Source organism: Trichosurus vulpecula, chromosome 3, assembly GCF_011100635.1.
Source record: "Trichosurus vulpecula isolate mTriVul1 chromosome 3, mTriVul1.pri, whole genome shotgun sequence".
NCBI classification, from domain to species: Eukaryota; Metazoa; Chordata; class Mammalia; order Diprotodontia; family Phalangeridae; genus Trichosurus; species Trichosurus vulpecula.
This window is the reverse complement of record NC_050575.1, coordinates 110,342,811-110,368,556: the sequence shown is the minus strand read 5'-3', so window position 1 is coordinate 110,368,556 and position 25,746 is coordinate 110,342,811. Positions and strand designations below refer to the sequence as shown.

At 45.0% G+C, this 25,746-nt stretch overlaps 1 protein-coding gene across 4 annotated transcripts in view; it reads right to left on the bottom strand.

The window, feature by feature from the left end:
- The window catches only part of SRC (SRC proto-oncogene, non-receptor tyrosine kinase), a 106,624-nt gene that overhangs the window by 15,612 nt on the left and 65,266 nt on the right, over positions 1-25,746 (bottom strand). For 2 of the 4 annotated variants that reach the window (XM_036749636.1, XM_036749635.1), the window contains 5 exons: positions 16,677-16,925; positions 15,542-15,641; positions 14,452-14,469; positions 4,879-4,977; positions 4,004-4,107 (listed from right to left, as the gene is read on the bottom strand). In XM_036749636.1, the coding sequence (XP_036605531.1) occupies positions 4,004-4,107; positions 4,879-4,977; positions 14,452-14,469; positions 15,542-15,641; positions 16,677-16,917 (562 nt within the window). In that variant the 5' untranslated portion in view covers positions 16,918-16,925. Of the gene's footprint in view, positions 1-4,003; positions 4,108-4,878; positions 4,978-6,653; positions 6,687-14,451; positions 14,470-15,541; positions 15,642-16,676; positions 16,926-25,746 lie in introns of all 4 variants that reach the window. The other 2 variants (XM_036749634.1, XM_036749637.1) reach the window with 2 other exon arrangements.

Here is a 25,746-nt window from a genome sequence, read left to right as displayed (position 1 = left end):
CCTGGAATGCGCTTCCTCCTCATCTCTGCCCCTCTGAATCCCCATCTTATACTGAAGTGCCACCTCCTCTTTAAAGCCTTGCCCAATCATCCTAGTGGTCTGTGCCACCTCCTGCCTCAAATGACCTGGCATTTACTTATCTGTGTGCAAACTGTTGCCCTCTCATAAGACAGAATAAGCTCCTAGAGGCACAGACTGCTTCATTTTTCTCTTTGTATCCCCAGTGCCTAGCACTGTGTTCTGTATAAACAATTCAAAAAACATTTATTAAGCACCTACTATGTGCCAGGTATCAGGCTAAACTGGGGCGGGGGGAGGTCCAAAAAGAGGCAAAGGACAGTCCCTGCCCTCAAGCAGCTTATAATCTAATGGGAAGACAACACAAAAACAAAAATATACAAAGGAAACTATATAACTATATATAGGATAAATAGGAAATAATTAACAGAGGGGCACTAGAATTAAGAGGGATAAGGAAAGGCTTTCCAAAGAAGGTGGGATTTTACTTGGGACTTAAAAGAAGCCAGGGAGGTCAGTGGTCAGAGCAGAGGAAGAAGAGCATTCCTGGCATGGGAGGCAGTCAGAAAGCATAATACCTTGAGCCAAGAGATGGAGTGTCTTATTTGTGTAACAGCCAGGAGGCCAGTGTCACTGCATCGATGAGTACATGCTGGGGAGGAAGGTGTAAGAAGATTGGGAAGATAGGAGGGGGCTAGATAATAAGGGGCTTTGAATGCCGAGCACAGCATTTTGTATCTATTACTAGAGGCAACAGGAGGCTGCAGGAGTTTACTGAGTAAGGTAGTGACATTAACCTCCCAAGGAACACAATAGGGGCTTAATATATCTTTGCTGAATTGAAATGAATTGATTCAGAGTTAGAGGGAAATTTATGGGTCACCTAGCTTGTGAATGTGATTGCTGAGCCACCATCAGTGATATTTGTTATGTGCGCGTTTCTAAGTTTTATTGATGTGTTTTGTTTTCTCATTACATTCACAGATCACCACCACTCATGTATCACTTGTGACAAAACAAAACTGATAATACAGTGATCTTATCTGAAAGTGTATGCAACATTCCATATCTGTAGCACCCTCCACCTCTCTGCTTTTTAAATAAACAGAAATCATTTTTTCTTCTCTCTCCCCCCACCCATTGGAAAAAAATAAAAAGAAAACCAAATTCCACGTAAGAAGCATGCATAATCATGCAAAACAAATTCCCTCAATGGTTGTGTACAAATATATGCATTACAGTTATTCCTTCCACATTGCGACTTTCCCCAACAAGGTTTTGATATATTGCATGAGAAATTAAATGGGAATTTTTTAGGAGTTTTGCGGAAGCCGCGGATGACATGCAAGGGCCAGCAGATGACACAGAGCCTACTACTAAATACTTAAGCCAAATTCTACAATAAGGTACTGTAAACACTCCACAAAAGAAAAAATTCAGATTTCTTCTCCGGCACAAAGGGAGGGCCAAAAAGTTTTATGCATGGGAGCCACCCACCCTAACCCCTGGAATGTGGAAGGGATAACTGTAGGGGTGTGTATGTGTGTGTGCGTGCGAGTGCACATGTGCTCTATTTAAATATGGTGGAGAGTGGGGGAGGTACCGCAGAACTGGAGAAGGGCTCATGTATCAATTAAAAAACAAGCAAAAAAGAGAATAAGGTCTGAAAACCATTGGCTTCCAACTTGACTTCAATTCCTGGCAAAATTCTGTAACAGATTTTTAAAGAGATGAGTAGGGAACATCTGGAAAAGGAAACAGTAATCACAGAGAAGCAGTATGACTTTATTAAGAATAAATCATGTGAATGTGCTGAATTCAGAGAGGCATGGAAAGATCTATGTGAACTGATACAGAGCAAAGTAAACAGAGCTAAGAAAATAATATACACAATATAAATGGAAAGAAACACACACACACACACAAATCAACAGTAAATCTAGAAAAATGGACAAAAAACAAGCATAACTCAAAAGAAGAGATGTAAGAAAATGCTCCCAATTCACCCCTTTGCCTCAAATGTTGTGCGTTGCATATGTTATCAGACTTTCAATATATTGGTCAATTATGCTGATTTTTTTCCCTCTTTTTTTTTGTCTTTAAAAAATACTATTTACTAAATGGGATAGATCTCAGGGAGGGAAAATGAAAGAAACCATAGTGATGTAAAAAAAAAGACATTAATAAAACTTTTTTTTAAAAGAAAGAATAATCATCCCAGACTAAACTTATTTCCTTTTTTGCTGTTGTTTAACAGGGTTACTGGAGACAGGTAGAACAGGAGAATTAGGAAGGTATAGTTTACCTAGATTTTTGCAAATTATTTGGTAAAATATCTCACGCTAGTCTGGTGGAAAAGGAGAGGTGAAGGCTAGCTCAGGTGTCAAACCAGACTAAAAAATAATTGGGAAATGTTGAACAAAATAAATAAAAATACAACACAACATAGATAATGTTTAATTCATGGTTTTCTAAGTCAATATGTCCTACCGGGATTCATTTTTATCTGTGCTTGAAACCACTGGCATAAGATGATAATACAATTAGATGGATTCAGAGTTGGGTGAAGAGTAGGTCAATGATTGAATATCAGCTTGGAAGGAAGTTTCCAGTGGAGTACCACTGGAATCTGTTTGACTCTGTGTTGAAACATTTTTCTCAGTGACTTAGATAGAAACAGAGATGGCATGCTTATCCTATGCACAGATGTCACAAAGCTGGACAGACAGCTAACACAGTGGACAAGAAAGTCAGGATCTAAGCAGATTCTAACAGTGTAAGAGCAGAGGTTGAACCAAATCTAGCCTGCTGCTTGTCTTTAAATGACCCCTAAGCTAAGAATTCTGATGTTTTAAAATAAAGTGTTACTGTATTTTTTTTTTAAATTAGCTCATGGGCCCTACAAAAATAGGAAGAGGCCCGCAGACTGTGGTTTGCTGACCCCTGGTCTAGAGCATTGAGCTGAATCTACTAAGATGAAATTTAAAAGGGATAAATGTAAAGTCTTCTGCTTTCAAAACTGACTTCACAAGGACAACGTGGGGAAAGCAGAGCTGAGAAAGAGCAGAAGGTTTAGGAGGCCTGTGAGCTCCACATGAGGCGACAAGGCATGTGGAATGGCCACTAAGAAAAGCTAATGCCCTGCTGGGTCTCATGATGAGGAATAAGGAGGTGATAGGCCTGCTCTGCTGTGCCCTAGAAAGCTCATAACCGAAGGGCTGTGTCCACTCCTCTGCAGGGAGGATGTGGATAAGCTGGAAAGCAACCAGGGAGGGGCAGCCACCAGGATAGTGAAGTGTCTTGAGTCCACGCTCCATGAGGAGCTGGCGAGTTTTAGCCTGGACAAGACTTGAGGGAACACCCAGCTGAAAGTGTTTCAGTGTTTGGATGGCTGCTGTTGTGTAGAAGAGGGTGAGACTTCTTCTATCTGGTCCCAGAAAGCCAAACCAGAAGAAGCATGGGTAGGGATTGCAAAGATACTGAAGTAGGCTGGATATCAGGAGAAACTTCCTAACAACTGGACACCAGGCATTCTGCTATCTAAAAGAGGAATGGAGGTTCCTCCTCCCAGAAATCTTTAGGCAGAGGCCAGATAACCACTTGTCTGGTATGTTTCTTTGACAAAGAGGCTGATGGCCACGAAGGTCCCTTCCAACTCTACATTTCTATCCTTTATGTTATGACCCTGAGAGGTAAGTAAGGCAAGTATTATTTCCATTTAACAGACAAAAAACCCTGAAGCCCTTTGAGGTAAGGTGACTCGCTCCAAATCACAGAGTGACTTAGAGATGGAGCTGGGACCAGAACCTAGGGTACTAGAACCCAAGCCCAAGGACCCTGGGAATGGAAGGGAGCTCTAGACTAACATGGGTGGTGCCTAGTCTGGTAGAAGTTATCTTTAGAGATTCCATCCCAAGCTGGGGCCCTCCCTACAGTGCCCTTTTAGTCCAAGGATTCCGGGGCAGGGGATAGAAGGAATGGATACCTTTGGTGGTCTCACTTTCCCGAACCAGAAATGTGCCTCGGGGATTCTCCGAATTAAGCAGCAGCCGCTCAGACTCCCGACGGGTGATCTTGCCAAAGTACCACCTTAATTTGGGATGGGGTGGGGGGAAGGGAGGCAGGGAGAGAGAGACTGCTGATTTTTGCCGATTAAAAAAACCAATTTTAATTTAAAAAAAAAAGAGAGAAGGAGCCAAGTTTGCATCAGCTGTCTAACATCATTGAAAGGATGCTGGGATGCAGGGCCACAGTGAGTCTTTAGAGGAGGTCTCTAGTACAATCCCACCCACCCACTCCCATTTTAACTTGGAGAAATTGAGGTTCAGATGGTTTGACCAAGGTCCTTTGGGCAGGAAGCAGCAGGGCAGGGATTCAAACCCATGCCCTCTGACTCCATATCTAGCACTGCCCTCTGGGAAAGGCAGTGCTTGCCTTCATTTGATGGCAGGGGGTTCCTTTTCCTGAGGACCTGGTGATGCAGTGAATTAGTTACAAAGAGGTCTCATCTCTATAGGGTTTTACGCTTTAGCCAAAGCTTCAATTGCCACAGCCCAGTGAGGTAGATAGTATCATCTCATTTTTCACAGATGACCAAACTTAAACTGAGGAAAGTGACCTTCTCAGGATCACACAGCTTGTAAAAGTGGCAGGGGTGAGACTCAAAATCAAGTCTTTGATTCTTAGGCCAATGCTCCTTCCTCTAACACCAACATGCCCTCTTGAGATAGAAAGGCAAACACTCCTCCTCTGAACAGGCCCACGGGAGCCAAGCATGCATAGGAGGAGACACAGGGACCAGAATAGCAATTGGGAAGTGTTCCCCACCCGGAGGGAGGGGGTGGCGGGGCTGCTACTTACTCCTCAGCCTGGATAGAATCGGATGGGGCTACGTAGTTGCTCGGGATGTAGCCAGTCTGCCCAGTGGTGAGAGAGTGGGCCAGCCACCAGTCTCCCTCTCTGAAGTAAGGGAAGGAAAGGAGAGGAGCCGTCAGTAAGGAGGTCCAGGTTGCTCTTGGAGGGATGCTGGACTCTCTGGGCCCCACAGTGCTGCCCTCTGGCCGACAGGAACATAGAACGGCAGAACGGAAAGGGCACTCTGAGATCATCTAAGTTAAGCCCTCCACTCCCCAATTTACAGGGGAGAAAACGGCAGCTGAGAGAGAAAAGACACTTATCAGGAAACACAAAAAGCAGCAGCTCCAGGCTCTGGGTCCAGCCGGAATCCATTAGATAAGGTTATCCTGAAAGCCAGGGAGGTGGCCAAGGGAACAGGTATGGTCTGGCCTGGGCTGTCTGCCTGAAACATCAGGAGAAGCTGGGCCTCTCTTGCTTTGCCTCATCCACTTGAAAGAGGCAGGGGCTGCATAGCATCTCAATGGATGCCCTAGAGGCCAGTCCTCACTCCCAATGGTGTGCAGGGTGGTTGCCTGGATCCAGAAAGGAGAAAGCAGGATGTGACTATTTCTAGAGGGTGGTACAGCAACTCCCCTGCTGGGGGAAGCTGGGTGTTGTGATAAGGGGCCCCCAGCAAGGTACAGAGCTAAGACCCTACTCAGAGGGCATCGTAATTGGTAGGGAGCCTCAAATTCACACCCTCATTCTATAGAGGAAGAAACTGAAGCCAAGAAAGGCTTGCTGGGGGTCACAAAGCAAGATCCCTGGGTCCTGATTCCTAATCTTGGCTCTTCCCACTGCAGTTTTGTTGGCCTATTAAACAGATCTCTTGTCCAGGGGAGCCTGGTGCAGGTCTAAGTCAGGACACTTGGAGAGTGTCCCCCCACCCCCACCCCATGCAGATGCCATCAACCTCTGGGGACAGGACCCAGACTCAGGGATAACTGGCCCTCTCCCGGGAGGGAGGCTTCATACCAGGAAATTCCCACCTGAAGGGGCATTTGCACACACATCACAAGCACACACACACACCCTTTGAAGGGAAGAGAGAGGAGAAGAGTCTTGGAGTACAGACACCAGGAAAATGGAAGTGGAGTCTCAGGATGACCCAGTAACAAGAGCAATAACAACTTGCATTCATGTGCTATTTTAAGGCTCAGAAAACGCTTTCCACGTGTGATTTCAGTTGTGCCTCACAGGGACTTGGGAGGTGGTCGCTATTACTATTCTGACTTTACAGATGAGGAAACCAAGGCTCATTGATGTCAAGTGACTTGACCATGGTCACACTGCTAGTAAGTATCTGAAGCAGGATTTGAACCCAGGCCTTCCTGACTGCCTGCTCAGCACTGTACCCACTATACTACAATGCCCTGGGAAAAAAAGGAATTACAAAAAACAAGAGGATGCCTGTGATCCTGGCTTTCCAAACCCAGCCGCCACCCCCATCTTGTCCTGTATCCTGACTCAGAGGCCTCCTCCACACCCCCCAGGGGGCGTCATGGCTGCCTGGGCAGAGCCCTTGCCCTCATTAAACCAATGGCCATCCATGGTTGACATGAGTTAACTGTTCAGTCACTGGTTTACCCAGCAAATCCAGCTGCTGCTCTCGGCCTGGTGCCATGCCCCAGCCCCAGCCCCAGCCCAGGTCCCGGCCCTAGCCCCAGCCCCAGCCCCAGCCAGGTGCCCTTGGAAGGCAGCTCCCCAGGATGGGGATGGGAGGGGGAGGAGAGAAATACCTTTGGAGCCATCTGAATGTGAACCAGGTCTGGCTGGAGCACAGGGAATCCCGATAGACAACAGGGGAGCAGGAGGAAGAAAAAAAAGGAAGAACAGAAAAAGAAAAGAAGCAGAATGATGATGACAGGATAGCAAAAGGGAGGGAACAGAAAGAGAAACAGCCCAAAGCTTCATCATCTGCCAGATGCCAGCACACAGCAGAAGCAACCAACAGAAACATGGGAGGGGCCTAAGAAAGGAAAGGAGGGAACGGCAGAGAGGATCTGGAGGTACGGGTACTCAGCTCGCTCTACAGGGAGGTGGGAAACCTGCCCTGGAGGGAGGGTCAGGATCAGGACATAGATGAAGAAATAACTGAAGTGACCTTGGGAAAGTCACTTCCCCCCAGCTCTCAGTTTTGTCCTCTGTGGGATCTGGGGGTCAGACTAGATATTTTCTGAGGCCTTTTCTACCTCTGAAACTCTACAGACCTCCCAGCTCTGGAATTCTATGGTCCACTAGCCCTTTTAGCTCTAAATGTTTATGAAATTATGAGCACATTGCTTTAAGGTATAAAAGGTACTTTCATTTCTCTTTGATTCCTACAACTCACCTCTGAGGTGGGGGAGGCAAGAAAAGGAAACTGAGGCCCAGGAAAGGGAAATGACTTGTCCAAGGTCATACAAACTAGTAATAATGGAATTAAAATTCAGATCTCTCAGGTCCTAGTCAGTACTCCTATACCACAAATGCTGTGAACATCTAGTGTCCCAAGGATATCTGAAGTAGGATTTTGCTCCAGTATTAGATATCTATATACAGATGAATATATAGATTATATGTATATACATACAGACACATATGCATATACACATACATGTGTGTATGTATACTTACATACACATATATACATTCATATATATACATATATATGAATGAGTTGTAATTGTCACTAAATCCCTGTGAAATAGGGTGGAGGCAATGTTATCACTCCCATTTTACATGGAAAACATGAGGCCTAGAGATGGGAGGAGGAAAGAGGTTCGATTTAATTCAACAAGCATTTTTTAAGCACCTTCTACATACCCAGGCACGGTGCCAGATGCTGGGAACACAAAGACAAAAATCAAACATTGCCTGACCTCAAGGAGTTTACATTCTACTGGGGAGAAACAAACAGGGATGCAGATGGTTGAGCTTATAACATGAAGGATGCATGCTCTCACCGGCTGACTGGTCTCAAATCAAGGCAGACTGGGGTAAGGAAAGAGCATAAATGCTAGGAAGCACATCTGTCCAGCTCAGCTCCCCGCCCAAATGGACAAGCCTCTAGTCTGAGCCAGTCTGTGGCACTGGGCCTCTCAGCTTGGAATTAAGGCCTCCCTTTAGCTGGCCCCCAATGAGCCAGCCCCTAAGCATTTTTAGAATACCAAGGATGGGGGAGTGGGGGTGGAGGGAGGGAATGCCCAGATCAGTCTGGTGGGGGAGGGGGTGGAGGTCACAAAGGGGAGCCTACCTGTATTCAGACTCACCAATCCGGTATGATTTAGCCTTGCCAGGCCTGGGTGTGAGGTTTCTGTGCTTGCTGAGCCCAGGCCTGGGAAATTCTAATACAGGAAGCTGGCTCTTCCCAAGGCCAGGCTGTCAAGTGTCTGAGGTAATACTATAGATCACAGACATTTTTCAACATTTGCCCACCAGAGTTTGTACACTCAAGGGAGTGCTGTCCCCTCAGGAGGCTGAACGTTTATTTCAACGAGGAATAGTGTCTGGAGCCACATGGTGGCCTGAAGAGTACCAAACTTGGATTCAAATCCCACTTACTAGCTGTGGAAGCTTTGGCAAATCCTCCAGTCTCACTGAGTCTCTGTTTTCTCATCTGTACCACAAAGAGGTTGGACTGCATGACAAGGAAGGTGTCTTCTAGCATGATGGTCTTACAATCAGCCACACAAAATCAGTCTCTATTTTATAATCATACTTTGTTTTAGGTAATAAATGGCATTATCTGATGAGAGAAGACACCTTATTCATTAGACCCAGCTGTTTAAATATATGAAATCTACCTTCAGAGGGTAAAGACTCACCACCACTGAAGTAGTGTGGTGTGGTAGAGAGAGCCTGAGGCTGAGAGTCAAAAGACCAGAGTTCCTAGCCCTGGTTCTGCCACTAATTCACAGGGCACTCTTGGGTGAATCACTTCCCCTCTGGGGGCCTAACTTAAAATGAGAGAGCTAGAGAGTCAATAATCCATCAGCTCACAAATTCTATTCGAATCCCAAAGAACGTACTAAAAGTAATTCCCAAACAGAAGCTCAGACAGGTTCCGATCCTGACGTTTTTATCCTTTTGTGCATCATGGGCCCTGTTAGCAGTCTGGTAACACCTGTGGACTTCTTCTCAAAATAATGTTTATTAAATAATTGAAAGAAATGCTAAATTTCACTTAGAGGTTAGTGGAAATAAAGGCAGAATTTTTTATTGCCTTCAAGGACCCCAGGTGAAGAACTCATTATTTAATCAATGACTGTTTTCCTAGAATAAATGGAACTCTGTAGGGCTTCTACTTTTTAGGACATTTATTGGATTCTGAGCTCCCTGGGCCAAAAGGCCAGGAGCCCAAGGTTGGCGGATGATTTCCAGTCAAAGGAACACCAACTATTCCTCTCTAGGCTTCATGTACCCTATGTTTATTGGGACAAGTGGGGACATCCTAGAAGAATGTTCCTGTAAAATTCTCTGAGCTCCCTAAAGAAAAGAACTAAAGACACAAGGAGTATTCTTCAGTCCACCCAGAGCCAATCCTAAAGCCTCTTATTTACACTAGATGTAGGGTCCTACGGGCTATGTCCACAGCAGGGGGGAAAGTCAGGCAGATTTTACATGGTTAACCTATGTCAGCCACTGCCACTTTATAGTATAATGTTACTGTTGTTGAAGTCACTGGACCCTTCCAGACTGGTTTGATCCAGGCCACACCCCTAACCTGGACTACTAATTTCATCCATGTAGATCCATGGTCAAAAAGTAGCAGCAGGCAAAAGAGCATGAATGTTTTCTATTGATCCCCTCTTCTTCATTCTGAGGCCAAACCAGGAGAAGATCCTTCTCATGGTGGGTCAGAAGCACTATCTCCAGCTACATAAAGGCCAGCCAATTAATAGGTGAATCATTTTAGCCTGAAAAGCCAACAATCAGATGGTGTGACTCATGCTTGCCAACAAATAATTGGAGTTGGACATCGAGGTTGATGAGTCTAACAAATAACTTTTGGGGTGGCCTAGTTCTGATCCATTTGCCTGGTACAAACCCAACCCAAACGGTGAACATGTGCCAAGCTTGGGTTTTAGAGGCCTTCCATAAGGGGCTCACAAGAATGGGGAAACCCCAAAGAGATTATTCCTGGCCTTGTGATTTGAAGACTAGAAACTGAGAGAAACTGCGTCTGTTGGTGAAATAGGAGGAAGGAGGAAGCTATGCAAATAGTGTCTGGCTCCAGCTGTCAGATACAGAGGCTATAGGAGCAAGGAACAGGAGGGAGCCTCTGGCAGTGAAGGGGACTAAGATCCACAGGCAGGAGGATTGCAGGGCCATCGGACACTGAAACACTGAGACACAAATGTTTAAAGCAAAGCAAGGCCCAACCAGATAGTACAAGGTCACGCAAACATGCTTCCAGGTCTCCTCAAGCACAATGAAGAACCCTAACTCCTGGGGCCATAGCCTGAACTCAGTCAGACCCAGAGGAGATAACCTCAAAGGGAATCGGGAGAAACGCCAGAGGCCTAACATGCTGGAGGAGCCCCCACCTTTACTCCCAACCTGTAGCCTTGTTTCAAGTCTCTGCTTTTTTTGAAAGGCTGGTTGGTACAAAATAATTATACTAGCAATTTATCTTCAAAGTCACTAGACTTAGTCTCTGGGCCAGAGCTATAACTAAGGGGGTAAGACTGGAATTTTGCCCCGGGGCACCAAAATTAAGAAGGAGCAAAAACTTAATATATGCATTCCTTCATCAGGGTAAAAGCCACCATAGTAACTAATTCCTCCTCCTACCCAACTGAATTTGTCTTAATTACTTTTTGTATAGATATATATTTTAACATCATGAATTACAAATTTTATGTGAGGGTGTGTCTTGTGCTATTTGCCCTGAATACTCAAATAGTAATAGCTATTCATAGAGTAATAGCTCTGATGTTTACCCAGAGAAGGGCTCAGGGCCTGAATGTGCTGCCCTTCCTAGAGTAATCTGACTTTTGGAGAAAGAATTCTACAGGGGACTATACTTAGCCTAAAGTAATTAATGCCAATTCCACTAGTGTTAGATTTTTAGGTGATGGGACCTCTGGGTTGGAGAAATATTTGGGGACAGGAGAAGCTTTCTAGTATCACCCAGGTGACTGCCTAGTTTATGTTTGTGCTGAGCAGGTAACCTGTAACTCTAATATCCTGTTATGTGTCTCAGTCTTTTTATGGTTCCCTTTATTTTTTATTTCTCCAACAGTTCCATTCTCCTTGCTATTGAAGAAAGGAGGGTTTGGATTTTATAACATAGGACCCAGTAACCTACCTGCATAACCAACTTTACTATCTACTAAGCCAAGGCTGAGTGTATCCTAGGGACTTGAGCTCTGTAAGATCCAGAGCCCAATTCAACAACTGGGTCATAGAGCATCTCCATCTGGAGATTCAGGGCCTCTCAACCAATGGGATGTCTGAGGCAAAGTTGGTTCCATAGGACTCTATTGTATTTTCCTAGCATTCAAGCACTTTCTTGTATTTTCCAGTAGCAACCTGGCACTGCAAAACTTTGACAATAGCTGCAAGGAAGGCTGAGGAGGGTTAGAGGTGGGATGGAGAAAGAGAGCTGGAGGTAGAGAGCTAGAGGAAATAGAGGCAGCTTTGAAGCTCTGGCTAAATGTGGCTGCAGCCAAAGTCAGGAATCATATACAGCAAGGGTGGGAGAAGCGGCAAGCTCCCCACTGTCTTGTGAATTCCAAGAAGCCTGTCTTTTGTGATCAGCTAGATCTTCTGTGAGTATGGATTCTTGGCTTAAAGTGGCCCTGGATTTGAAGCCACAGAGGAGTCAAAGGCAGGGGAATGTTGGGGGTAGAAGTGGATATGGGCCGCACAAAAACACCCTTGGGAAAAACCATGGAGATCACTACTGAGGGAGGATATGGCCAGGAGGAACTGAGGGCTGAGATGCCATTAGAATCACAGAACCTTAGAGCCAGAAGCAACCTCAGGTCTCCTAAGTGGAAATCCTCTTTAGAACATTCCCAACAAGCAGTTATCTAGTTTCTGCCCAAAGATCTCCAGGAATGGGAAAGTCACTACTTCTCAAAGCAGTTCACTGGATTTTTGGATGTCTATGATGGTTCAGAAATTTTTCCTTCGAATCAAGTGAAGATCCACCTCCCTGAATGTTCCTTGTGTTCCTACTTCAGGCACCTGGGCCCAAGCAGAAAAAGTTGAATCTCTCTTCCATATGATGGCCTTTCAAATACCTCTTCTCTAGAATAAGTATCCTTGGTTCCTTTCACTGATCCTCAGAAGACTTGTTCTCCAGTCTCCTGGCTACCCCATCTTCCAGCCTCAGTAAACACTCCAGATGGTCAACATCATTCCTAGAGGGAGGTGCTTAGAAGACATCACAAAACTCCAGAGAGTGCCCCCTGGGGCCTACCCTGCTTAGATCCTCTCACCTCCCTTGTTCTGGTGAGAGGGAGGGAGGGAGAAAGGGAGAGGGAGAGGGGGAGAGAGAGAGAGAGAAAGAGAAGAGAGAGAGGAGAAACAGAGACAGAGAGACAGACAGAAAAAGAGAGATCTGTTGTAGATAGCTATATCTAGGTAGATAACAGAGATACGTAAACCTATATATCTCTATCTCTCTGTCTATTAATGCAGCCTCAGTATCTTGACTACCATGTTGCTAGCTCATACTGAGCCTGCAGTCTCTCAAAACCTTCAAATACTTTTCACATAAATTATTTTCTTGTCATGCTTACCCCATCCAGCGCTCGTACAGTTGATTGACATGCAGAACTTGACATTCACTCCTATTAAACTTTATCACATTAGATTTAGTACACTGTTCTAGCATTCCTTCCCTTCTTCATTCCTCCCTTCCTTTCTTCTTTCCTTCCTTTCCCCCTCCCCCCATCTCATCCTTCCTTTCTTTTCTTCCTACCTCCCTTCTCTTGTTCTTCCCTCCCTTCCATTCTTTATTCCTTCCTTCCTTTCTCCTTTCTTTCCCTTCTTTCTTTTTTTCTCCCTTCTCTCCTTTCTTCTTCCCTTGTCCTTACTTCTTTCCTTCCTGTCTCTAGAGTTCCAGGGAAGACAAGGAGGTCTAACTGTTGCCAGTTGCTCTCTGTCTCTGCCCTCCTGCATAACAGGACCTTCCTTCCATCTTATTTCACAGGTTAGACTAGAGTCATGACCCACCTGTACACTCTATCCTCAGGCCTACGTTCAGGAAAGAGAAATGATTTTGAAGTCAATGAACTTGGATCCAAATCCTGGCTCTGCCACTTATTACTTTACTACCTGTGTGACCTTGAGAAAGCCATTTCATCTTTCTAGGCCACAGTTTCCTCCTCTTCAATAAGAAGTCAGATTAGATGAACTCTAAGATCCCTTCTTGCTCGAAGTATCATGAAAATTCTCTATGCTGCCAGTGATCTTCTTTAACTTTGATCATGTCCCTCCCCTGCTCCAAAACCTTTTATGGCTCCCTATTGTCTATAAGATAAAACCCAAACCATTACCAAACCTTACCTCTGAAGGTTCTCTAAAACCTAGCCCCCAGACTACCTCCCCAGCCTCATCTCCCACTACTTCCCTACAAAAACCTATCCAGCTAGGTCCACCTCCTTCATGTTCTTTGGACATTTCTTACAGGTTCTCACCCTTATGTCCTCAGTCCTGTTTTCCTCAGCTTAGAATAACTCCCCCACCTCCTCAAAACCTTGTAATCCTGACTACCTTTTAAGACCCAGATGAAATCCTATCTCCTCCAGAGACTTCACCTGACCACCCTTGCTTCTAAATTGGCTTTGCCATTCACTCAGCAGTTAACACAGACCACCTGTTGTCACTGGTTAATTTTTCTACTCTGTGTGTGTGTATGTGTGTGCCCCCTCTCCTCAGGTAGATTGTAAGGGCCTTGGGGGAAAGGACTGTTCCTTATTCATCTTAGTATCTACAGAGCCTTTCATAGAGTTGGTGCTAAGTAAAGGTTTGATAAAGGATGGATGGGTGCATGCATGGATGGATGCACGGATGCATGGATGCACAGATGGATGTCACTAGGCTTCCATTTCAGCTAGGCCCTGGGCAGCACCTGGGGGCTGAAGTGGAATGAAGCTCACAGACCAGGCCACTTGCAAGATCTAGAATGCACAGACTAAAGAGCTAGGACAGGTTTATACAAGGAAATGTGGCAGACACTGCCCCCTGGTAGTCCCTACCCAGGGCTGGCTGACACTTATACTGAGAATGCATGCAAGCAGCTTGAGTCACAGAGGATGGGAGAGGAGGAAGAGGAGCAAAAGGAAGAAGAGAAAGGATGAGGAGATAGAAAGACAGCTGGGCAAACCCGGGCAAAAACTAGGAGGGAGTTAGCTGTTCTAGATGAAGGAAAGCCAGACCTGGGTGAAGCAAGGTAAGCACATGCAAACACAAGAGCTGGTGGGCGGGCTGCAGCAGGGGCCACCTCAAAGCATCAAACGCCAGTAGCAGAAGCACCAATTGCCTCCCCAACAGGCCAGCTGGCCCCCCCCAACCGAGATGAGAAAAGAGCAAGGTACACACCTGACATCCACTTTTCTCCTAAGCGCAAGCATGTAGCAAAGGAGAGGAGAGAGAGACAGAAAGGGCTTGAGATCAGCACTGTGGAGGGTTAGAAGCTGTTGGGAAGCAAAGTGGGTCACTTAGAGCAGAGGGTGGCTCCCAGGAAGCAAGATCCCCTCAAGTCTGCCTGGCTAAGGACTCAAAATTCAGTTCCCTTCCTCATCCCACCCCGGGTCCCTTTCTTCAGGCTCAGGGGCCTTTGGCGCCAAGCCCTCCCCACTCAAGGCTGAGACATTTGGGCCCCCATCCCAGGGGAGTGTTGATAGGGCACAAGGCAGGGCTCTGCTTTGCCAGTGGACACTGCTCAGTTTCAGAGACTCGTGCTGTTGGCCAGAACCAGCTCCTAAGAAGGAGTGAATCTAGCCAGAACAAGGACAACTTCAAAGCTCCTTTTCCAGGTGGAGGAGATGGGGCAGTAGAGAAGAATCGTGGGAAAGATGGTTAGAAAGTAACCTTTCCCCGAGCCTGGGCCCCTGCACCTCTCTCCTCTGCCCTCTCTGGTTCCTATACCCATGCCTGAGCTCAGGCTGTAGTCCCAACGAGGCCTGAACTTTTGGGCAGAGGCTGTCCCTTTCACCAAGCCTAAGACAATGTTACATCGATGACACTCATGCTTCCTGTGCCAACCCTGGAATCTCCAAGATCCTTTATCAGCAACATCTCCTAGTTAGGACACGTGGGAGCCAAGTCCAGAGTGCCCCAGGGCGACAACCTGTGAGCATCTGGGGTTTTCTTGGCAGAGACACTGGAGTGATTTGCCATTTCCTTCTCCAGCTCATTTTACAGATAAGGAAACTGAGGCAATCCATGAACAAGCCACAACTAAAGTTTCTGATGCCCTGAAATCCCAAACTAGACAAAAAAATCATCCCCTCCCCACATAGCAATCAGTCAAAGGGCCCCACAGGAAAGGGGAACAACAGTTAAGTTTGGATGTACTGGGGGCTATTTACTGACACAAGGGATGTCAGGTAGACCCTGCACCACCAATGCCCCCCCCCACTGGCCGGGGACTCAGAGCAGCTGGAGGGGAGCAAGAGGAGACACTCACGTGTTATTGACTATCTGCAGGCGCTCCCCTTTCTTGAAGGACAGGTCTGTCTCAGTGCGGGATTCATAGTCATACAGGGCCACGAAAGTGGTCACCCCACCTGCAGCAGAGACAACAGAAAGGCTGTCAAGGGCTGCAGGGTGAGTGGAGGCAGTCACTCCCACGTCAGGCTAGGGTCAGGGGCCGTCCTTTCAGGCAACACCAGCTAAGAACCTCTTCCTGGTACCAGGGCCCCAAGTCTAGTCTCAATATGGCACCCAAAGAGGCTGTTCAAAACAGACCGAAACCACGTTTCAAAGTCTAAACAAGGGGAACAAGGACAAAGACAGAGGCTCAGCCTAGGAGAAGAGTTTCCATTTCTTTGCCACCTTAAAGTGTGCCAAGTGCTTTCCTCAAAACAACCCTAGGAGGCAGGTAGGGAAAATGGTATTTTACAGAAAAGGAAACTGAGGATCCCCTAAAAATGACAAAAATGAAGAATACAAAGTGATAAAAAGCAAAGAAAGTAGAATCAAAACAACATGTACATGAACTGTGAGTATGTAAAAGATGATAGGAACTAATCTGAAAAAAAAACCGAATCAAAAGGGGACACAAAGAAACAGGTTTTATGAATTCTTATTTTCACTAAATCTATTTATTATTTTGGTTCAGGCCTCTGATTTCATTGGTCTAGGGCACTTCCTGTGAGTAAACTCTTTTTACCAATGCAGAGCAATACTTGCTCTCCAATGAGAGTCTTAGAGAAACCCTCAGGAGCTTTGTTATTCTTCTTGTTTAGTCGTTTTTCAATCACGTCCAACTCTTCATGGCCCCATTTGGGGTTTTCTTGGCAAAGATACTGGAGCAGTTTGCAATTTCCTTCTCCAGCTCATTTTACAGATGAGGAAACTGAGGCAAACAGGGTTAAGCGACTTGCCCAGGGTCACACAGCCAATAAGTGTCTGAGGCCACATTTGAACTCAGGTCTTCCTGACTCCAGGCCTACCTCTTTAGTTTCTGGAGCTGACAAGGTGAGAGGAACTCCCAGGGGAGACAGTGAATCCATGACCAAGTTTTGGGTGACTCAACTCCAGAGGCCTAAATCCCAAGGGAATCCAAGACCAAAGTCACCCAAACTTGAGCTTCTCCTCACCTGCCAAAGGCCCCGAGCGCTGGGGGGAGGTGACTGTGTCTGACGTGTTGAAGCCCCCAAAGAGCTTTGGCTCAGGTGCTGTGGTCCCAAAGGATGGGTTGGGAGTGCGGTGGGCATCAGGCACAGACACCTTGCTAGGGGTCTGAGAGGCAGGGAAGCCACTGTGGAGGACACTCTCGGTGGGTTCCAGGCTTCGGCGTCGCTGACTGGGGTCTTTGGGTTTGCTTTTGCTACTCCCCATGGTCCAAACTGCAGAAGAAGGGAAGAGGCCAAAAAATAAAATAAAATATGTGTATGTATATGTGTGTGTATCTATATATCATATGTTCTCTTAGCATTAAGAGTTAAATACAAAATATAAGAGCTTATGAGAGAATCTGGAACTCAGAACAAAGAATCTCAGAGCAGAGATTTTAGAACAGACTACAATGTCAAGAGATGGAAAAAACCTTAGAAGATAGAATATCAGAGCTGGAAAGGTCCTTAGAACATAGTCGAAGCTGGGAGGGACCTTAGAGATCATTTGGTCCAACTCCTTTGCTTTAAACAGGTTCAAAGTGGACAAAGGTCTTTTCCATTTGTCAAACAGGTAGTAGTAGGCTGAAGTTACAATTTGAACCCAGGTCCCCTGATTCCAAGTCCAGTGTTTTTTCCAGTACATTTAACACCAGCTTGCAGCCAAGGACTTCCACCTGCCCCTAAGTTCTCAAACTTGCTCCTCTCTCAGGAGGAACCCTACTATCTGATGCCCTGAATCCTACTTTCTATGAGTCAAGGATCTCTATGTGCAAATGCCATCACCATCAGATGCCCATGATTTCCAACATGTCACCTCGATCTCCCGCCACAGCTGAGACACTTTGAAGTTAAGTGAGGATCTTTATTTACAAGTCATAAAAGGAAAAGTAGAATTTCAGAAATTATACCTTGGGGGAAAGAAAGCTTATCAAAAGAGAGATAGGCAAGGTATACTCAACTAGGAAAAAAAATAAACTTGGAAATATAATGGGCATCCATCAAGTGGGGAAAATTGAAACAAACTATAGTATATGAAAGTAATAAATATTACTATACCATAAGAAACCATGAAAATGAAAAATTTAGAGAACCATGGGAGGAACTGTATGAAGTGATGCAGTGAGGAAAGCAGAACCAAGAGAAGGGTTTATATAATACTTACAATAATTTAAATTATAACATTAAAATGCAGTCAAATTTTGATGAACAATTATTATGAATAATCATGGTCCTAGAGCTGACAAAGAAGCCTTCTCTCTTCTTCTCTGTAAAAAGATAGGGGCTACAGATGTGGAATATGGCTGCTGTTGGCTGGCTTAGCTCACATTTGTCTGTTTTGGTTTTAAAGAAGGGTTCAGTGGGGAAGAAAGGAAGGTAAAGAGGGGATGACTATGCTCTAAAAACCAAAAAGCAACAATAAAACTTTTTTTTTTAAAGAATTACCCCCACTGATTGGGTAGTTTCCTTTCAAGCCCACTAGACTAATGAAAAAAACCCTGCACCAGGTTCCAGGCTCACATGGCAGCTCACATAGCCTTGTCCTCAAACATAATCCTTCACTCCACCCTGGCCTTAACCCAAAACCTGCCTGGTCTCCCTCACCCAGGTGACTAGGCCTAGTCACACCTAGGTGCTCTGGATGGAGTTCATTATTTGTTCGATCGCCAACTGTCAGCCAATAATGAAGCCTCCTAGACACTGTCAGCCAGTCAACAGGGCTCCTGTCCTTCGGTCACATGATGCCATCCCTTTTTTTTTGGCAGTGGTTGTTACCACAAACATTGATAAAGTACCACCAGTGTGGCCGGAACTGTGTTAAATGCTGGGAGAGATACAAAGATTAGCCCAGCCCTGAAGCAGCTTGTATTCTATTAAGAGGATAAAACACAAGCACAAATAACTGGGATATAGAACACTACCGGACATGGGCATTAAAGAATTACAAAGTAGCAAAGGGCCATGTGAGGTCTAAGGGAGAGAAGGCTGTTATAGACCAGAGGGAGCAGAAGAAAAGTCTCACGGAAGAAGCAGCATTAGAGATGGGCTTTTAAGGAATAATTCAGCAGGTAGAGAAGGCAGGCCTTGCCAGGCAGAGGAAAGAGGTGGGTGGTGGCTGGGAAGGCCTCCAGTTTGGCTGTGACATGAGGTACCTGAGGGGACGAATAGAAGATAGAGCAGGAAAGTGTGCTGGTGCCAGATTGCAGAGGGCCCTGACTCCCAGGTAAAGAAGTTTGAATCTTAGGAAACCACTGAAGGTTTCTCCATCATATTCACAGTATATTGGGAAAAAAAAAAAGCTGGACTTGGGAATAGGAAAGACCATTGTTCAAATCCCACCTGTGACCCTGAGCAGTTCACTGTACCTCTCACTGCCCCCAAACAACTCTCTAAGCCTAGAAATTTCAGGTGAGTTGCCGACCTGCAGTGGTAGAGGGAGTATTCACACCAGAACTACACTGATAAAATCACAAGTCCAAAAATAAATTTAAAAAAACTAAAAATGTCCATTGCTGTTATTATCATTCCCTAATCAGCAAGAACGTGGAACACTTTTAACGACTCAGTAATGCAGCTTTCCATCCCTTCAAAGCTGTGGGGTACCTGCTGCTGCCTCATGGCTTTGTTCTCCCTCGGTTCAGCACTACTGATACACTTGCTTTCTAACTGTGTCCTTCTGAACCCTTCCCTTTGCTTCCAGTTATTTTTGTCTCTCTGGGGTCTGACCAGCAGCTTACCCTGCTTTGAGAGCCAGTGCCCAGCTGATCTAAAACAACTTTGTCTTTATTTCAGAGGCAGCAGGCACAGCAGAAAAGAAGGCTCGATTTGGATGTGGTCAGAGTACCTGGGCTATTCACAGCCTATGTGACCTTGAGCTAATCATTTTCTGTCTCTTGGTCTCAGTCTCCCCTACTGAGAAAATTAAGTTTGATCCTGAAATTCTCTTCCAGTTCTTTTTTTGTTCCCATTAATTTTTTTCCAATTAACAAGCATTTGATTTTTTTTCCTCCCTCTTCCCCCCACCTCCCTCCACATAGGAAAAAAGAAAAAGAAAATCAAAACCCTTGTAACAAATAAGCACAGTCAAGCAAAACAAATTCCCCCATTGGCCATGCCCAATGTGTGTCTCATTCTGCATCTACAAGTCCATCATTTCACCTCTGTCAGAGGTACGGAGCTGGTTTCATCATCTGACATCTGGAGTTGTGATTGCTTACTGCATTGGCGTCAAAAGCAATTAGAAATGTGGACCATTAAACCAAACAGAAGGATCCCTGTGGGCCATATTTTGACTTGAAATCCACATATTAATAATTATCTGTTTTACTGTTTCCATTCATTTTGTTATATATTTCCCAATTACATTTGAATCTGGTTCGGGAGTGCCTGTTATACTTGAGAATGTTATGTGACACCTTCTTCATGATTGACTTCTCTGAGTTACTGTACTGATCAGAGTTCAGTTTGTCTTTCAATGTTGTTATTACTATATTAATGATTCTCCTGGTTCTGCTTACTTCATTCTGTATCAGCTTTCTTCTAGTTCTGAATTCTATGAACTTGGTTCAGTTACCCGGACCTGCTGGGGCTCATATCCTGGTATGACACCTACCGGCAATATGCCCAGAGAAATGGGAGCATAGGGCAATGGCCATATGTTTCCAGGCCTGTTTGGTGATATAAGAATAATAATTTATAATAGTTAACATGTATTTGATGCTTTAAGATTTATAAAGCACATTCCATCTGGCAACTCTATATGGGAAGGTAGGAGGAGAGGGTATTGTAAATATGACTAGCTCCATTTTACAGATGAAGAAACCGAAGCCTAGAGAGGGAAAGTGAGTTGTCCAAGGTCACACCTTGCCTAAACTCCTTGCCACGCTGTAGAAGGGATCAGCAACACCATCCTTTCTTTCCCCAGGGCTCATGGCCATGTTCTGCCTGAGATGGCTAGACAGGCCTCTTGGGATGTCTCAGCTTCCCCATCTCCCCATCTCTGAGACAGAGAAATGCTCCTTCCCCACACATGGACTGAGGCAACATCTGCTAAAGATTTTGAGTTCCCTGACAGGAAAGGGTTGGTATTTGGCCGACTGCTTTTGCTATGTTTTCCTATAAAGGAAGGCATTAGATGGATCTCTTAACTGAAGGGGCAGGGGACCAATAGCTGAGCTCTCTGCCTAGAGGCCTCAACCCTGGGACCTTGAGGGGCAGGAGTGAGACGGCAGAATGACAGAACCTCAGAATCCTTACCTGAACTGAAATCCTGTCACCAATATCCCTGGTGAGTGGTCAGCCAGCTTCTGCTAAGGACCCTTAGGGTCAGGGAAGTCATTCCCATGGGGGCCCATTTCACTTTTTGAAATCTCTAATTATGCACAAGATTTTCCCTATATAGAGTCGAAGGTTCCCCACCCCTGGAAGCTACTTCTCTGAACCTTCTACCCGCTGCTCCTGGTTCTGCCTTCTGGGGCTAAGTAGAATAAAGCTGACCCTGCTTCAAATACTTAAAGACAGCTACCATGCCCCCAATGAGTTATCTTCTCCAGGCTAAAAGTCACCATCTCCTTCAATTGATCACAGTTGGGTACTGTGTAAAACAAAATATACTCAGATTAATCTACCTCAATTATGGTCCTGGCTTGGCCTCTCAATTGCTGTGTGGCCCCTGGGCCTGGGGGATCATTTAGTCTGAGTCTTGGTTTCTTCACCTGTAAAATGGGGATGATCCCAAGCTGCCTCCTTGGCTCACAGTCCTGTTAGGAGGCTCAACTGAGAGAATAGATGGAAAAGAGCTCTGTAAACTATAATGTACCATATGGATGTGAAAGAGTCTTCCTATTACCTCACCACCCAGTGCTGCTGAGTCTGGATGGGACAATTCTGAAGATTTGTGTCAATCATTTGTAACCACTTTTGGTGGTTTTTTCAGATTACTAGTGGGGGTTGTCAAGGCATAGGAGACTGAAGGTGGGGGACAGGACTGCTATCTTCAAACATCTGAAAGACTGTCATGGGGAAGAGGGAGTTTTGACTCATTCTGTCTTGCCCTGGAGGGCAGAGCTAGGACCAAAGCTGAAAAAGGAGAGGAAGGAAGACTAATCTTGGTTTGATGTAGGGAGAAAAACTTTCTAACAATGAGTGCTGACCAAAAAGCAGCAAGAGCTGACTCACGAGGTGATGAGCTCCCTGTTCCCAGAAGTGTCCAAGAAGAGGCTGAGTGACCACCTGTCAGAGATGTTATCATACAGATTCCTGCTTTGGGTAGGAATTGGACTAGTGGCTTGTCCAGAGCCTGTTCTATGACTCCAGGACAGAAACAGATCATGACTCAGAACCATGACACAACTAACACTGGAATTACCCTGAAATAATTCCCCAAACAGGAGGAGACCTAGAGAACACACACCTGAGCTTTAGAGTAGCAAGAAGCTAGAGCAGCAAAAACTTCACTGTTGAAAAGGAGAGACTACGGAAAATCATTTTCCAGGCTCTTTTCTCAAATTGTGGAAGACCAACAAAATTATTTTGCAGGTTCTCACTTGTTTCCTGAAATTTTCTCAACATAAAGTGCCCATTCAGCTCTTGGCAGGCCAGTTCTCAGCTGAGCCAGTTGCAAGGCCAAAGACAGATGAGATGAAATCTGCCCACCTGCCTCCTTTCCCTCCTCCCAACCTCCCAAGGCTCTGCCCAACCAGGTCTCTGGATCCCATAGGTGCAGTGACCTATATCAGATGTCTGGGCTCCAAATGGTGGGTCTGACCCCCATCACATTTTCTCATCTCGTTAGTCCAGCTTTGCAAAAAGAACCATCTCTCAATTACGTGTAGTCACTAAGGACAGGCCTTATGGGATAATAGGACCACAAACTTAGAACTGCAAGGCACCTTAGATGTCACCTCGTCCAATCCTCACATTTTACAGATGAGAAAAATGAGGCCCAGAGAGGTGGGCCACAAGGTAGTTACTTGAGTAGCAGGGATAGGATTTAAACATCAGCCTCTGGATTCAGTGAGACAGTGCACAGGCTTTGTAAACCGTAAAGCCCTACAAATATGGGAAGCACAAAGAAACATGGTGAGTCAAATCAACAAGCATTTATTAAACATCTGCTATGTGCCAAGTACTATTCAAAACACTGGGGATATAAAGAAAGGCAAAAGCCAGTCCCTGCTCTCAGGGAGCCCAGAGTCCAATGGGGGAGACAACAGGCAAACACAATTATGTACAAATAAGATGTAGACAAGGTAAGTTGCTGATAATCACAGAGGGAAGGCACTAATATTGAAGGGGATTATAAAAGGCTTCTTGGAAAAGGTGAAATTTTAGCTGAGACCTGAAGGAAGCCAGAAGGTGAAGATGAGGAGAGGGGAGCATTCCAGGCACAAGGGACAATGAAAATGCCTGGAGTCGGGAGGGAGAGTGGCCATCAAACATGGCAGAGAAAGGAGGGTAACAAGTGGCCTAAGGATCAGAGATCTAGTTCGTGGTTCACTCTTCTACTCCTCTCCTGTCAGGCCAGGGAAACAACCTTTCCTGCCTGGGCTTAGAACTAAAGACTATCAGAGCCAAGATAATATAGGATGACAGCTGTCAGAGCTGGCAGGGACCTTCAAACAGAGAATGTAAGAGCTGGAAATGACCTTAGTGATTATACAGTTCCAACTCCTCATTTTACTGGTGTTCATTCAGTTCTGAAGGGAGGCTGTGACTTACCCAGATTGGCTCAGTGAATTTGGGACACAGCTGAGATTATTATTAAGAGTAGTAAGAATTCCTTATGTGTATCTAGCACTTAGCAAAGCCAGTGCCTAATAAATGCCAGTTAACTGACTATATACATTACTTTATGGCTTACATAGTACTTTCCTGTCCATTAGCTCATCTAATCCCCACCACACCACTGTGAGATCCTTAGTGCCAGCATCATTATTCCCATATCCAAGGAGAAGTGATGTGCCCAGGTCACTGACTGCTTATCAGTGCTCTTCCAACTACACGAGCCTTCTGCCTTACAGAAAACGTCAATGACCTGGTCCCTAAACTTTGTTCCCTTTTCCTAACTCTATTTCCTCTTTTCTTGGATGAGGAACAACCACCCTGTAAGGAAGTACAAGGATGGTGATGCCCACTTTACAGATTAAGAGACTGTCAGAGAGGGGAAGTAACCTACCCGTAGTAAATCATAGCTGTCAGAGCCAAAACTCCAACTCAGAGCTCCTCATTCCTAGTTCAGTATTCTTTCCGCTACACTATCCTGACTTCGACATGTGAAAATGCACAAAACTGGGAAAGAGTGGGGATTGTAGATTATGTGGAATATTGTGAGATGAGGCCGAGTTCAAACTGTGGAGAGCCTTGAATGCCAGACTAAGAGTTTGGGCTTTGTTCTTTAAGTAATGGGGAGACACTGACAGCTTTTGAGCAAGGAGATAAAAGGTTCAGGTTTAGGCCTTGGAAAGATTAATCTGTAGGATGGATTGTTCCGGGGGTGGTGGAGAGGAGAGAAGAAGGGAGGGTGGAGAGAGACCATAGGCAACCATGGTAGAGTGGAAATAACTGAACTAGATGTCAGGAGTTTTAGTCCTGGTTCTGACGCTAAGGAGCTACGTTACCGCAGCTCCCTTCTTTGGGTCTCAGTTTCCCCATCTATAAAACGAGGTTAGACCATAAGATCTCTAAGGTTCTTTCCAACCCAAAGATATGATTGTCAAACTGCCACACACACACACACACACACACACACACACACACACACACACATATATTAGGGTGGGCAGAGGGTAACGAGGGCCTGAGCAAGGGCGGTGATTGAGAGGCTGAAAGTAGCAGATGGCTGAAGGAGACACTAGAAAAGTAAATAAAGCTGCCAGGACTTGGTCACTGTTGATGCCTTGGAAACAACGGCCTCACTGGAATTTTAAACAATATAAAATAAGAGAGTGTCACAAGATGGTATAAGCTCAGTTGTCCTGAAAAGTCAGGGCTTTGAGTTCCACAGGAAGGGTTCCTTAGATCACAGCATGTAAAGCTGGAAAATACCCTAGAGAATCGTTCCATTCAATCTCTTCACATGATTCAAACCCAGTTCTTATGACTCCAGATTCCTACAGGCCCACTTATTTTTTTTCATACCCTCTAGTTCCTTTTATTGTTAAAAATGAATGCAGAACTTATGTAGAAGCTAAATATTAAAGTGTATACATAATGTTCTTTTTTTAATGTTCTTTTTCTTCACTTAACAGCAAAGTTTAATAACTTGATGTAGTTATTTCTTTTTTTACAATTTTTGATATTTTAAAGTTCTGAGTTCCAAATTCTATCCTTCCCCTCTCCTTCCACTCCCCCCTCCCTGAAATGGTAAGCAATCAGATATGTCATATGTGTGCAATTATGTAAAACATTTCCATATTAGTCATTTTGTACAAGAAGACTCAAATAAAAGGAAAAAATGAAAGAAAGTGAAAAATAGCATGCTTCAGTCTATATTCAATCAATATCTCTGGAGGCGGATAGTATGCTTTATCGCTAGTCCTTTGGGATTATCTTAGATCATTGTATTGCTGAGAATAGCTAAGTCATTCACAATTTTTCATTGAATAATATTGCTGTTACTGTGCACAACATTCCCCTGGTTCTGTTCACTGCACTATGCATCAGTTCATGTAAGTCTTTCCAGGTTTTTCTGAAATCGTCCTGCTAGTCATCTCTTACAGCACAATAATATGCCATTATAATCATATACCATAGCTTGTTTAGCCATTCCCCAATTGATGGGCCCACAGACATCCTCTTTGGGATATAAAGCTAGCAGTAGTATTGCTGGATCAAAGGGTATGCATAGTTTTATAGCCCTTTGGGCACAGTTCCAAATTCAGGCCCACTTACTGAGGAAGATTTCCTAATGGTCCCTGAAGGATTTAAATAGGTGATGAGCAAAGATATTTCCAGTGAGAGTAAAACAGAGAGAGGAAGCAACAGGCTGGGTGTATGATGGGCTTAGAGACTACATTGACAATCAGAAGTAGGAGAAGTGCTTAAGGGAGTAGTG